This window comes from Drosophila grimshawi, unplaced genomic scaffold (assembly GCF_018153295.1).
Source record: "Drosophila grimshawi isolate 15287-2541.00 unplaced genomic scaffold, ASM1815329v1 contig_848, whole genome shotgun sequence".
Classification (NCBI taxonomy): Eukaryota; Metazoa; Arthropoda; class Insecta; order Diptera; family Drosophilidae; genus Drosophila; species Drosophila grimshawi.
Window position 1 is genome coordinate 12,449,030 of NW_025063692.1, and position 15,502 is coordinate 12,464,531.

General features: G+C 40.0%; 3 protein-coding genes and 1 long non-coding RNA gene across 4 annotated transcripts; 1 reads left to right on the top strand and 3 right to left on the bottom strand.

The window, feature by feature from the left end:
• Positions 1 to 114: 114 nt before the first annotated feature.
• On the top strand, positions 115 to 6,378 carry LOC6566214 (mothers against decapentaplegic homolog 3). The gene is made up of 2 exons (XM_032739035.1): positions 115 to 923; positions 1,807 to 6,378. Exon 2 carries the CDS (start codon positions 2,153 to 2,155, stop codon positions 3,680 to 3,682), a length of 1,530 nt encoding a protein of 509 aa, XP_032594926.1. The 5' UTR covers positions 115 to 923; positions 1,807 to 2,152; the 3' UTR covers positions 3,683 to 6,378.
• An 820-nt stretch (positions 6,379 to 7,198) lies between these two features.
• Positions 7,199 to 8,943, bottom strand: LOC6566215 (zinc finger and BTB domain-containing protein 49). The gene is made up of 2 exons (XM_001992608.2): positions 8,678 to 8,943; positions 7,199 to 8,088 (listed from the first exon to the last, which is right to left on the bottom strand). Exons 1-2 carry the CDS (start codon positions 8,876 to 8,878, stop codon positions 7,264 to 7,266), a joined length of 1,026 nt encoding a protein of 341 aa, XP_001992644.1. The 5' UTR covers positions 8,879 to 8,943; the 3' UTR covers positions 7,199 to 7,263.
• A 2,296-nt stretch (positions 8,944 to 11,239) lies between these two features.
• On the bottom strand, positions 11,240 to 14,060 carry LOC6566216 (dynein regulatory complex protein 1 homolog). The gene is made up of 2 exons (XM_001992609.2): positions 13,919 to 14,060; positions 11,240 to 13,811 (listed from the first exon to the last, which is right to left on the bottom strand). Exon 2 carries the CDS (start codon positions 13,790 to 13,792, stop codon positions 11,492 to 11,494), a length of 2,301 nt encoding a protein of 766 aa, XP_001992645.1. The 5' UTR covers positions 13,793 to 13,811; positions 13,919 to 14,060; the 3' UTR covers positions 11,240 to 11,491.
• Positions 14,061 to 14,322: 262 nt separating this feature from the next.
• On the bottom strand, positions 14,323 to 14,992 carry LOC116805665. The gene is made up of 2 exons (XR_004365328.1): positions 14,814 to 14,992; positions 14,323 to 14,544 (listed from the first exon to the last, which is right to left on the bottom strand). It is a non-coding gene; the product is annotated as an uncharacterized LOC116805665 (long non-coding RNA).
• Positions 14,993 to 15,502: the final 510 nt, after the last annotated feature.

Sequence of the window (15,502 nt, forward strand, 5' to 3'; positions counted from 1 at the left end):
TTTGAGGAGACATTTACTATCGATAGCAAAGAGAACTATCGATAAGCGAAAATACATCGCTCTTGCTGAATACATAATTTCAGACAAAAGAATATATGTGCACACAAGCATACACAGACAGACCGCCGCACACACACAGACACACAGCGACGACGAAAGAAGCAGAAACAGTGGAGTAGAATGCGAATAAGAACTGCGTATATGTGTGTGCAAATACAAAAACAGCAGACACAACGAACGGTGTGCTTTTTCGGCATAGATCTCTCAGACCTCAGACGCATTAAATCAATACGAATTAAACACAATCTAATCAAATAACGGCAAAAAAAAAACAAACCGCTGGCATAGAAATTGTCTGCTCAAACAGCTGTGGAAGTGGAAAGCGCAATAGAAAAGTTATCATAAAGTGCGAAAGGTCAGCAGCAGCAAAAGACGGCAGCCGTAGGAACATTTCGCTGTATATAAAACTCTGTGAATGTGTGTATGTGTGGTGTGTGTGCTGTGTGTATGTGTATGTGAGTCTAGCTGTCACTTTCTTGCGCGCGCACAAACATACACAAATTAAAATAAGCGACGAGCACCACCACCCCCCTTCTCTATCCACACACATCTTCCAAGCTAAAGCTAAGTCACAACTTGACGTACGCGCCCGGTTCCGGTGCCAATCGCTGGTCGGTTAACCGTCCTTCGACACCCCCAACGCACAGTTGCAGAAAAACAACATAAAAAAGAAGAGAAGAGACAAGTGCAAGTGTATATACGGCTGTTGTTGCATTTGCTAAACGATCGTCATCAGTATCCGTATTCGCATCCGCATCTGCATCCAGTTCCAGCTCGGCATTTAGCTCAGCTGCAGGTGCCGGTTCCAGTTGCTCTCGTGCTGCTGTTTACATGTGGAAGAAGGAACGAACACTGTTGTACAGGTAATATTCCCATATATCACGCATACATACACACTAAATACCATTAAGTTATGTTTTTGTGCGTGTGTGTGTGTGTGTGTGTGCTGCTGCTGCTGCTGCTGCTTCTTCTTCTTCTTCATTCCATGCCATTTGCCGTTAATGTGCGCAATCAGTTCCCCAAGTCCCCAGAGAGGCTGGCCACATCTAATTAAGAATCATGTAAAACTGTAAATTTACCAGATATATTGTAATATGTGATGTGTATGTGTGTGTTGGATGCTTAGGATCCGTAAATAGTTCATATCCAATTGGCCAATTGTATGGCATTCATTTTCAATGATGTTCTTTTATCATTTATCAGTACTCCAAAGAGAAAATAGATTCGATAGAACTTACAGGATAAACAACGCAAATAACACAAGGATAATTTCTGTATATTTCCCAGATTTTAATTATGCGCCATCGTCTGCCCTTGTAGACAGTTGACCTTGGCACAAAACGCCCCCCGACAAATGTTTTTTTTACGCATAGTCTCACACCTTGCTGCACAGAGAGCAGCACACACACAGACACACACACACACACATACATAAGTCTATCCGTCAGCGGCTGCATTTACTACTATTATTGTCAAAACAAATCAGAAATAAAATAATCGATTGATTAGTACGCGATTAAGGACATTTCTTCTATCGCAATTAACACAAAAATCGTCATCAAATTGTCTCATTCTATATATATAAATATATATATTTTTTTTTCATATTTTTTGTTGTTTATCAGACCCAGACTCGCACACATGCATGCAGGCAAATTATCAAGTTTTAATTAGTTTAGCAAGCACACGCACACATTTACAGTTTGAAAGAGAGAAAACTAAATTAACTATTGTGAACATTTTTAGAAACGCTGACAACAACAACAGCAGCAACGACAGCGAAGGACGCTAAAAAGAGGAAATCACGGAAGCAAAACAAAACTACAAAACAAGTGTTGAGCAACGGCGACGAAAGTGAATCCATTTGCAAAAAGCTTAAATCGGCGAAGAAGCTAAAGCTGAAGCTGAAGAGGCTGCTCGGAAATTTGACAGTGGAGCTGGTGGCAGGCGGTGTTTAAGCGCGTGTTAAGCGTTTAAGAGCCGACTTTGTGTGTGTGTGCGTGTGTGTGTGTGTGTGTGTGTGTGTGTGTGTGTGTGTGCTGCAAGACAGTGGAGAGGAAGGGGGCGCGGTTGAGTGTCCACCATACGTGAGATGTTGCCATTCACTCCGCAAGTGGTTAAACGTTTGTTAGCACTCAAAAAGGGCAACGAGGACAACAGTGTCGAGGGCAAGTGGTCGGAGAAGGCCGTCAAGAATTTGGTCAAGAAGATCAAAAAGAATTCACAGCTCGAGGAACTGGAACGTGCCATCTCCACACAGAATTGCAACACGCGCTGTGTGACCGTGCCGCGCAGCAAGCCCGCTGCCACCGGCGAGAATTTACGCAAGGGTCTACCGCACGTCATCTATTGCCGTCTGTGGCGCTGGCCCGATCTGCAGTCTCAGAATGAATTGAAACCGTTGGAGCACTGCGAGTACGCGTTCCATTTGCGCAAAGACGATATCTGCATTAATCCATATCATTATAAGAAGATCGAGCTATCGATATTGGTCCCCAAATCGCTGCCAACGCCCCCCGATTCGATTGTCGATTATCCGCTGGACAATCATACGCATCAGATACCAAATAATACGGAATACAATGCTGCAATAATACGCAGCGCCTCGCTCAGTCCGCCACAGTATATGGAATTGGGTGGTGGCAGCAGCAGCAGCAATAGCAGCAGCATCATCATCACTACTACCACAACCTCAACCTCAAATAATACAAACCCATCAGCCGGATCAACCAGCTACCAACAACAACAACAGCAGCAACAACTGCAGCAGCAGCAACAACAACACTCGCCGCTATCATTTGGTGGGAGCGTGGTGGGCGTGGTAGGCGTTGGCCAGAACTTGCCACCGGGCAGCTGCAACATGGACTCGCAATCCAGTGTGCTCAGCGTTGGCAGCAGCATACCCAATACGGGCACACCGCCGCCTGGTTATATGAGCGAGGATGGCGATCCGATTGATCCCAATGATAATATGAATATGTCGCGGCTAACACCGCCCGCAGATGCCGCACCAGTGATGTATCATGAGCCAGCGTTCTGGTGCTCCATATCCTATTATGAGCTAAATACCCGTGTAGGTGAAACATTTCACGCCTCACAGCCATCGATAACAGTGGATGGCTTCACCGATCCATCGAATTCGGAGCGCTTCTGTCTTGGCCTCCTCTCGAACGTCAATCGGAACGAAGTCGTTGAGCAGACGCGTCGCCATATTGGGAAGGGCGTTCGCCTCTATTATATTGGCGGCGAGGTCTTTGCCGAATGCCTAAGCGATTCCTCAATATTCGTACAGAGTCCCAATTGCAATCAGCGTTACGGCTGGCATCCGGCGACCGTTTGTAAAATACCGCCCGGCTGCAATCTAAAGATATTCAATAATCAGGAGTTTGCCGCATTGCTGTCACAATCGGTATCGCAAGGATTCGAGGCCGTCTATCAGTTGACGCGCATGTGCACCATCCGTATGTCCTTTGTGAAGGGTTGGGGTGCCGAATATCGGCGACAGACGGTAACCTCAACGCCCTGCTGGATCGAGCTGCATCTGAATGGGCCGCTTCAATGGCTAGATCGTGTCCTCACCCAGATGGGATCGCCACGCTTGCCCTGCAGCTCCATGTCGTAAGTGGGTGTGTGTGTGTGTGTGTGTGTGTGTACGTACACACAGAACTCTTCGATATGCATACATACATGCATACATACATACATAAATTGATGTATTTATGTATTTGTACATGCACCCATACAACTAAATATTTTATTAAATTAACAATTTCTTTGATTGTTTCTTTTCTTATATATATAAATATATATACATTTTTTTTTTCTTAACAAAGAGCAATTGAAACAAATTAGAAGTGAGAACAAGAACAACAAACAACAAAATGTGTGGCTGTCGGTAGCTACCGATTGCAAGATACTCTGTTCCCAAAGTGGCAGCAACAGCAACATTGATGGTCTCATCTCTAAAAAAAAAAAAGAAAGAAGGATCCCTTTTTCGAAAAACAAAAAATTAACATACACTGCAATAACCCAAATACTCTAAATTGTGTACATTTGGGAACAGAGTGGAAGAGAAAAGTAAAGCGAAGAGAAATTCTGAGAGCACTTAAAAATAAGTAAAGTTACAGACGCATACATACATACATACATATTTAGTTTATACAAAGAGATCTTCTAAATATCTATATACTTCTACACATATACATACATACATACGTACATACAAACATACATAAATACATGCATAAATACGAACGAGATGATGTATTTGGCGTGACAAGCTTAGGATTTTAGTGCGTAGGGTGTAGGATGTAGGGTGTAGGGCGTTGGCAGGGGAGGCAACATGAGTTAGTGAAACATGAAAGCAACATTTTTGATAAGAAGGGGCAGCTACCAATTTTAAATTGAGACTCGGAACATTTTATACGGTGTTTTTAGGCGTAGAAAAGAGATAAGGAAACTAAGGAAAAGAAAGAAAAAAGAATATTAATATATATATATATATTGAAATCAAGTGGAAATATGTATATCCTGTTAAACAGTGTTGGTAAACGCGCACGAGGTATTAAAAAAAATGGAGATTGTGAATGAAATTCGGGATACGTTCTTCTAAGATTAGGCATAGCAAGGGACAAAATCAAGAAGAAAAACAAAAAAAAAAAAACAAATATATACAACAGAAACTGCGATTTTTACAGCTTGAAGCTAACACACTCACACACATCCAAAACCTTAAATTACATATGAGCTATCTTACAACACATAAATACATATATACACATACATATTTTAAAATGAAAATGTGTCATATAAATGTTGTTTGTAGCGTTTAGATTTTCCGCTTAGTATGTGTGTGTTTTAAGATCATAAACGAACAAAACTTAACCAAAAACACTCGTTTTAATCGAAAACAAAAAATGAACACGGACAAATGAGTTTGATTTCAAGAAACACTTGCCAAACCAAATCTGCATGGTAGTTCAAATGGAAACCATTTAATATCAGTTGCCTCTTCACATCAAAATAAATACATAATTAGCAAATGCATATGCAAAATGTAGAACCTTTATGTTTTTTAACTCCAAATTACGTCCAATTAATGAAATATGTCATACAAGAATATTGAGAAAAATTCAAATATTCTGTCCGTTATTTAGTTTTAATTATATACCTGCAGTGTTTTTGTTTTGTTTGTTTTTGGTTTGAGTTTTTCTTTGTTTGTTTTGCGTATTTTGTTGGACTCAATAGTTCTTAAATTCAAATTAGTTTTGATTGTTTACCAGTAAAATGCAATTCGTTTGCTACGACCAAAAAATCCAAAGCTCAATTAAAACAGCATTGCCCTGTCGCATTGCAGTGTTGCACAACGCTAAACGCATGTATGTGCAATAAGTCATTTTTATTCCGCATTTTGTAAGCTGCTTACATAAGTACTTGGATAACTAAAATGCCGCATGCTTAAGAGAGAGAGAGAAAATTGTGTACGATTAGAATGAGAAGCAATATCAATGTGGAATGCATGCGGCAGTTGGTTGTACGAACAATAATCGGATATACACATATAACACTTAACTTCAGCCGAGTTTCCCCAAGAGAAAACAATCGTAGGCAACATTTAATTATTTTATTTAATCTATGAAAAGTGGTTGGCAAAAGCAATACAATTCAGGTCGTTCCTTGGCGTAGGATTGGATACGGCCTTGTACGAACATGTACAGTTGCGCTCAAAATCATAGTAGGCTTACTTTTGATCTTTAATTTCTTTGCTAAAACTTAGCTTTAATGGATATTTCTCTAATTCGATTCGATTCTGAGTCCACTAGAAGATGTAATCAATTCTTCGCCTGATACTGGCTCCGAAGCAGCGCTTGACTCACTAATCGATTCACCTTTGGAACAATTTCTACTAAAAATCCGTATCACGGTTACAAAAGTTGAATCTTAAATGCCCAAACCTTACAAAAAAAAATTTCAAAAAATAATGGTAGATTATTTATTAATTATTGCAAATCTTTGTTATTTTAATTATTTTGTTTTGTTACTAAACTTGTTTAAATCTGTTGCAACTTAGATGCAAAATATTTCTTAAGAAAGCATTCTTCATCTTAAAAAAAAAATAATAATTACACTCCAAAGCTTTGAGAAAAATGTTATACATATTTTCAACTGCTATTGTTTTGAGCGCAGCTATTTTTTAGTGTTGTCATTTTGCAATTGATGCAATTACGATTTGTTTCGGTGATTTTATACCTAGTGCGAACACTTTAAAGCAATGGTTATTTGATTTTTAAAAGTCATAGCTTCGTAGGAAAAAGTAAATATATATATATGTTTTTTACGCTAAATATTTTTAAAATTCGATGGTCTCGCCAACTGCATTACAAAAGGTCTATGAAAAGGTGTTGTTATTTATATTGCAGAGGGTATTCCGATTTTGTCGTAAAGCTTATAGGGAATTAAACGAGACCTTACCGCGCCCATGAGTTGCATAGTATATACATATATATTTTTGATCAGCACTAGTAAACGAGTCGTTATAGCTATGTCCGTCTGTCAGTGTTTGTGTGTGTTTTTTTTTCTTTTGATTTTGGCGTTGGCAAACACTGGTTTATACTTACATACGCGTATGTGCATGTGTATGTCCTATCTGAATATTTTTGCTAAAACAAATGTAATATTACACACATATATATATACATACATATATATGTATATATATATATATATATATATATATATATATATAAGATAAGATGAACAGAGACGACAAACATATGAAAAATAGTTGTAAAAAGAGAACCAAACGCAAAACACACTTTAAAAAAAATATATAAATAAAATAAAAACCTAAAACTGACGCTGAAACTGTTAACGTAACTGAGAAAACTGAGAAACCCAAAATGCGCAAATACAAAAGTAAATGCAACAAAAAAAAAAGGCAAACAATACCAATTACCAATTACATATAAAATTATAATACATATACAAAAAACAAAAAACAAAAACAAAAATATACATATATCTAATATACATAAATGGAAGCAACCATCTAAATATAAATACATAAATATAATTTTAAAAAAGAAAAAGAAAAGAAAACCATTACAAAAACAGAAAACAAAAGGAATTCTATGTATAAATCGTATATATATATATACATTTAAATAAACCTTATATTTTAAAACAAAAGCCTTGTCATCTAACTCAATTGCAGTCCGTGTGGCCTTTGTGCACCTTCAAAAAATGCTGCTTGCAGTTCGATTTGCGTAGAAAGCAGGAGGAGCACAATGGACACCGAAATGGACGGAGTCGCGTATGGGCAATCTGATGATGCTTTAGCTCCGATGAGCTGAAGAAACGCTTGCCGCAGCCCGGCTGCGTACAGGCGAAATCACGCTGATTATAGTGACGCTTCAGATGCGTATTTAGATAGCATTGATCTGACAGGACGCGTCCGCAGATGGGGCACGTATAGCTCAGCGTGGATGAAACCGCTGCCGACAAAGTCTCGATCGTTGATCGATTCTGTTCCTCCTCTTCCTGCTCCTGCTGCTGATCAACATCTTTGCTGGGATGTCGTAGTTTCAGGTGCATGCGACGCGCATGTATGGAATGAAAGAACATGCTGCAGTTGCTCACAGTGCAGGCATAGGGCTTCTCACCGGTATGCAAACGCCGATGCACCGTCAAATAGTTGGCGAACCGATATCCCTTGCCACAAATATCACAGGCATGTGGTCGCTCGGCGGTATGGGTGACGGCATGGATGCGCAGCTTGCTCATCTGCCTGAAACCCTTGCCGCACACACCGCACACATGCGGCCGCTCATCCGTGTGCGTCATCTTGTGGATCCGCAAACTGTACGAGTCGCCAAAGCATCTGTTGCACACATCGCATATGTTTGCTGAACTCCTCCTACTCCTCTTTGTACCCGGGGCTCGTTTCGTTTTTCGCTTGCTCGTTGCAGCTGCTGCAGTTACCAGCTCATCCTCCTCCTCCTCCTGTTCCCGATCCTGCTCCTCTTGAGCCTGTACATAGCAAACAACAATAGAAACAACATGATCAGTTGGCCAACATTTATTCCATGTTGAATTTATTATTGGCAAGAGAAGCTTGTTAAATGTTGAATAGTGCTTCAATGATTTTGAATGCATTAACTTATTTTTTTCAACATTCCCCGAGCTCAATTGCATCTTTAATGATATATCGGAATGTTCCGTAAAAATGCGCATATCTCCCACAATTGTAAAGATAGAGTGATCAACATACTGACCAAAAAAATTGCTGATAACTTTTTTCAAGCCACCCCCAGGATCCATCGACCCTAGCAATCTGCAATGCGCATATCTTGCACAATCTGTAAGCTGGAGGTAAGTCCAAATATCTCACACAATTTGAAAGCTGGAGTCATCAAATTTGAAAGGTATATTGCAAGCACCCTCCAGTCTTCAAAAACGATAAAAGCCTATATCTACCGCAATTTAAGAGCTTTAGTTAGGAAACGTTGAATGGCGATTACTAAGATCGTTCTCCGATTCCAATACAGTCTTTGGGCTCAAACAATATCAGTACATATATAGATCAGTTATAGAGATCTTTCCAATTTCGATCACTTACCCCATTCAGCAGTTCGTAACTGGTTATTGCTGGCAGGAAACTGTTGTCGTCCTCCAAAGCACTCAGCTGTTGGCCAAACAGTTTCACATCCTCGGTCAGGCAGGCGTCATAGCTGTCATCATCATCATCATCATCATCATGATCGGCGGCATAGCTGGCAACTGGATTCAAGTGCTCTTGTGGGTGAGACGGCTGTCGCATGTTTGCCAAGTGGGTTGCCCACCGATCGACCGATCGGGCATCGCTCCCTCTACAGGCGTATGGTACTATATACATATGTATATATATATATATTTACATATATATATCTAATATATGTTATATTATTAGGTTATGCGCTTGCCCACCGATTAGATTATGTGTCCGTGCTTAACGGTTTCCGACTGTAAACAGCAAAATAAAGTAGAAGAAGAGACGAAGCTTGTTGTACTCGGAGACATTAATGTAGTTGCCGACTCTTTAGTCGGCATGGCTGGGAATACGCTTACTTTGGGTATTCCCGGTATCAAACACCATCAAGTCTGCATATCTATATACATATATATTCCTGACTCGAAGGATGTCTGGCTGAAACTTTCAAAATATCTGGTTTTCTTTTTTGTTTATATATAAATTGCAAAAATTGTCTAGTCCTGACTTTGAGCTGTTGAGCTATATTGTATTTAGCTCAGTTCAGAGTTGTCATTTGTTTCATATATATTTCTATAACTACCAATTTATTTGTGTTTTTCTTACTTTAACTTAATGTATATAAATAGTATCACAAGTTTCTAAAGTGTATTAAAACTTCGCCACAGCAAAACATACTTCGTATTTCTTTTTGTTACTACTTATTTTATCGTATTGCTATGCCATAAAATCCATCGATAAATGCAATAGTTTTTTGTTTTTGTTTTATTTTTTTTGGTTGCTGCTGTTGTACTTGGTTTTATTTACACTTTAAACATTTATACGTTTCTAATACGCCGCGCACTTTAAACCACTCGAGCTAAGTGTGTATATATAAATCTATATTTATATATAAGTAGCAACTAGGGTGTTCATATATGAACTACAGGTGGTCTTCAATTAACTGGCCACAAAAAAAAAAAATGAAAAGAAAACAGCGCTTTATCGACATGTGCACAGCTCAGTTGTAGATAACAATATGCAACAGAACTTTGGACACACACAGCGGTAATTCCGACACCCACACTCACATATATACATATATATATATATATATATATATATATATAGATATACATGTACATATGTATTGGTGAAATTAGTCATGCCCGTAAATTATGATAACACTAACTAAAATTCCGACTACGCCAGCCTTTTTTTTTAGTTTTCTATGATGCAGTTTTTCTAGGTTTTGCATACGCGATTGATCCGATCATTAAACTAAAACCGAAACGACTGAGTTTCTCACAATCAATTGACCCTTAAACTTGCATATCAATATATATTTGATATGAACTTAAACTGCAACACAAAAGTGGGAAACACTAGCAACAGATAGAACATACCTAATATGCACACTGACCATGGCAAAAACTCTGAAACTCTGATCTGGGGCAAATTTATTGAATGATGCTGATTGGTGGTAAAGTCCAATATGAGCTGTGAACTGCGGCTCGTCGCACTTTGAATGCCCTTTGGTTGGCAAATCAGTCAGTTCGGGCTGGTGTTTAATTCCTATAAGCCGTAAATGCTGAGAAAGAATATGAATTATAATTAAATTTGACAAATAATTTTGAAACCAATTCGATGAATAAAAAACGCTTTTCTTCCATTCTTCGACTGAAGGACTAAATAAAAAATATTAAAAAAAAGATATAAAAAGAACAGGTTAAAGTAAAAAATAATTCAAGGTTGTAACGAAGATAATTGTAAGGCGTCGATCCCTCAAGTTAACTCTTTCAATCTATTTATAAATACATAATGATATGTATGTATAATATATGCATGCCAAATTTTAACAAGGTTGCTTTAAACTTTGTCAAAAAATGTGTGTAAAAAATGGCTACATCAACTTGGATCAAGACAATATATACTTTATCGGCTCATCATCAATGTGTTTCAAACTTCAAACTTCAAACTAGACAAGCAAGTTGAACCAGAGCAAGTTGTCTAGCGTAATTGTGGGTTTTGCTGGTGACCCACGAGATCTTCCAATCAGATATGCAGCTCACAACACGGTTTAAAGCGAGATGGCAACAACAACCGATCCAATCTGAATTCAGACTGAGCGACATCAAGCATCGATCATCAGTTTTGATTCTACATCAAATAAATCAAAAAAATTATTTAGCATTCGCTGTGAAAATGTGAATAAGCCAAGCAAGATGAATAGGAAAAAAAGTATATTAAAAAAATCATATTATTATATTTAATTACATAAATTGTAAAATGTAATTAATTAGTATTTATTAGAGAACTCATCTGGCTATGACAATAAAATAGCTGCACATCTACCCTGCAAATCGTTTTGACCCCGTCTATCCCCCCATCCTCAAAGAGATCTTGCAAAACAGTGCAGATCATTACAAAAAAATAGCAGCCAACAACATCTAATTTCTTCGCAAAATGCAACTGAAATTTATTTTATGATGCTGATATGGATGTTGTCCTATTTGAACAGAGTTTCACATCTTCGAAAAGCGCATTATATTCTACAATTCGAAAATATATATACATTTTATATAGATTATTAGATTGATATATGAACTGGTATGTAATTATAGAAGTAACTGTTCAATTTGTATCTAAAGTAGAATGGATAATGAATATGGTCGACTGGGTCGATGAATAGCAGGAATCAGCAAATTAGACCTTGAACTTTTGCAGAAGATGCCGCAGTTCGCGATTCTGGCGACGCAGAAATACAACCTCGGCATCGTATTGGACGCGCATCTTGAGCACCTCGACGTAATGATTGAGGCCATGCTCCAGCGTCTTCCATAGGTGCGTCTTGGAGTCGGGAAATATGTTGGCAAATTGACGCCAGAATTTTTCAATTTCCTCATCCTCGAACTGAATCATTTCGCCCTCGAAACTGCCCTCCGGGTTGACGCCATAAATTTCCTTGTGCTTTCGATTCGTATAGAGATTCATCGCATGCAGCACCAACGCTGGCTCCATGACCAAATAATGATTCGGGCAGGCAGTCGCACGCTCATCGTATCCCTTGACCAGCCATGATATCTTGTCCGCTGGGACTTGCAATGCCGTTTGATCTGCCTTGGCATCGTGCGTCTGTTTGGGTGCCTTATCGTGCTCCTCCTTGAGGAAGACCTCCGCGCATTTGGCCGAACTCAAGCCTTCAGGCTGACAATTCGGGCAATAGGTGTATGGCTCAAAGACCTTTGTCAGCTCCAGGACATTATCAAAATTGTGTATGCGCAATGCGGAAAATATATTATCGATGCGCACCAATGTCTGCTCCATTTCCGTATAGGGTTTAAGGATTCGCAGCAGTCGCTCCTCAATAAGGAAGCCACCACGATCGGCCATCTTACGCAATATGTTGCGCATGAGACGTGCCGATTCCGGTGGCAGTTCCTTCAACGGACCACGTTGCTTCTCAACACTAGGTCTCTCACTGCATCCAGATCCGCCATATTGCTTTGGCAAACGACCAAATCGACGCTCAATCCGATCCATGGCATTGCTCACGTGTCGCTTCTCGGCCGGCTTATTGATGTTCTCGATGTTAATGTTGGGCTTCTGCCATGGCATCACCAGCTGCTGCTCGTGCAGTATGCGATCGATGTTGAAGATGCGCTGCAGCAGCAGCGTTATCTCCTCATAGTTGATATTCCACACCCGATTGAATTTGTTGCGATTGATTTGACGGGTGTGCAACGCCTTCGATTCCATATCGGTGATGCTGTTATGCAGCGCCTGAATCTCCTGCGTCAACTTCGCAATGTTGCGCTGGCCACTGTGCAACACCTCCTTAAAGTTGCGTCGCGTCCGTGCCACCGTCTCATACAAGCGGGCAACGCGTCGCTTCTGCTGATTGTTAATGATTGTGTTCTCCTCATTGCGTCGCTGCAGCACCTGATAGTTGTAGTCCAACTTCTCCGAGTTCATCAGCACATTGTCACGTGTTCGTCGGAGCTCCAACTCCAAACGGCCGCATTCCTTCTCCAAGCGGACGCGCGTCTGTTTGGTCAGCTCATCTTGGTACTCCTGCAGCTGTTGCGTCTGCTGTGCATAGAACTCTTCTCGGACACGCACCAAATTCGACTTCTCGTCGAAGTTCGTCTTGAGGGCATTGAAGAAGCTGCGCCACTTCTCCTCCGCGGTCAATGAGAACGTCTGACGCTCATCCTCGACCGTATTTCGCAGCAATTCCAAATGATGCTTGTAGGCCTCCTTGAGCGTTTCCACTTGATTGTCGATGCGCTCGACGAGACAGCAGAGATCGGCTGCCTGTCGCTGGCGATCGAATTCATATTTGGCATTCATGCGATCAATTTCCGTTTGGCAGGCATTTATCATCTCATCCTTGCGCTCCATGATCTCGGCAATGCGTTTCTTTTGATCCTCGATTTGATCCCACAGCAGCATAGGCTCGTTTATCTCATCCAGCTCGGTCCAGCGATCCTTGATATCCTCAAATTTGGCCATTGACTCCATGTTCTCGCCGTCGAGACGTCGCTTTATCTCTCGCTGCTGCGATGACTCAAACATCCGGCGATCGAGTTCGCGTCGCTCGTTTGCCACACGTATATTGGTCACCAGATGGTTGCCAAAGTGCACCAACTGGCCGAGACGTGTGCTCGACATCTCCAGCTGCTGATCGATTTTGCCCAGCTGATTGATCGCACGTTCCGCGAATGATTTGGGGGCATCGCGATAGACGCGACGCGTTCGATGCGCCACATTCTGGAGGCGTTCGTCCAGCCTCCGAATCGATTTGTTGCATCTCTCGTTCGCAATTAGGGAATCGATGCGTGCCTGATACGATTCCCAGCTATCGGGCTCAGCGGCGCCATCATTAGCATTATCAGCATTGTGTTCCAATTCTGTGTCAACAGTTAAAACCGCTTCGGATTTAATCTCTGTGTTGGCGGCGTTCTCACCCTCGACCTCATCGTCCTCCTTGTTATCGTTCTTCATCGTATGCTATCTGATGTATCTGATTCAAATTACATATATATATATATATATATATTTGTTTATATTATTTGTGTAATACTTTCGGCAGCCAAATGAAGTGTTTGATTTTCAATGATTTTTGTTTACCTCTGCCCACTTTGATGCTTGTGGGTTTGCTCGATATCATCGTTGCCATGTCACCATTACCATGGAGCTGTCCGCTTACTTGCCTCATCATTTGCAACAATTGTTGCATTATTTATTATTTATTTTGATTTCGTTTTTGTTTACGATACTTTGAATTCGATACCAGCTAGTAATTAGGATGACCATTTCTTTCGATACCAATTAGAGAGCGAACACTAAAGGGTATTCCTATCTCGCTCATACGAACAGGCCCAATACTAAATTCAACGTTGCACGTTATAATGGTCGGCGATAGATCAATAATATACATATGTACATACATACATGTATATGCTAGCACCACCTTTAGAATGACAGGGGAAAAAAGAGGCAGAAAAAAGGGGGAAGAGGCAGGAAAATATATATACATATATAAGCAAGCGGCAACAACAGATTTATTACGTCCCTAAAGACAAAGCGGCCACCAAGGAGATCGCCGGTGGACAATTAGGCCAACACAGCTTCGGAGGACTGCAATCCAGAGAAAAGTAAGACGATCTGAAGCATCCCAACATACGCCGCAATCAGCTGATCGTCCATAGCACCTAAGGCATCAGTGATGCGCAATGCCTGCAACAGTGATGTAGCTAAAAAAATATATACTATGTTTCTTCTGTAAGCATTTAATAATATAAATAATTGTAAATATAAGACATATCTAATTTAGAATTTCAGAATTTAGATGTGGACAGTTGCCCAACAGAGTATTAGATATTCAAAATGTACACTCATTAGATAAGAATATTGTTGATGAGAAAATATGACGAAGTGCGCATTAAGACTCAAGTGTAATACAAAATGAAAATGAAGGCTTAAGTTAATGTGATTAGGTGGAGTGAGGCTATTGCAAACGTACCAAAGTGGAATGATAAGCCAAAGGGAATTTCTCAAATAAATGTTGGCTGTATAACATCCGCACAGCTAACACAGTAGCCAGCGGACTAGGCTGATATATATTTTTGTTTGTTTAATTATCAAAGAAATACAAATTATTGTTAACTTGCCGCCCAATATATCGCGGTCGTCCTCCACTTTAGCCGATAGCTAGCCGGCAGAGCGATATATTGGTGCTTTCGATAGGCAAGGTTAACAACGTTGATGTCATCTTTATGTATTACATTTCTCTCTCTCTCTATATACGTATATATATATATATAGATATATATATATATGTATATGTATATGTATAAAGATTTACATTTGTATTTGTTGGTCGTTGCTAAATATAGAACGCAAATGTGAAATGCTTCACAACACTACACGCTGTGTGTGTGTGCTTGCGGGGACTGTTGATGACAATGGTGATATCATCACTACACAAATCCAGCCACATCCGAGTTGCATTTGACTCTGATGGCAGCAGCGAATACAGCTCTGTGCTCCTGGGTTGCATTTGTATTTTTATTTATTATTATTTTGTGACACTTGTTGGGCCCCCCAAATTGCAAATCTGTTTTAAATAATTATTTGAAAAAAACCAGCAGCCAGCCAAATAACCATTATTTATGAAAAAATGATGCATAAATACAGAGTCTTATGAATTTA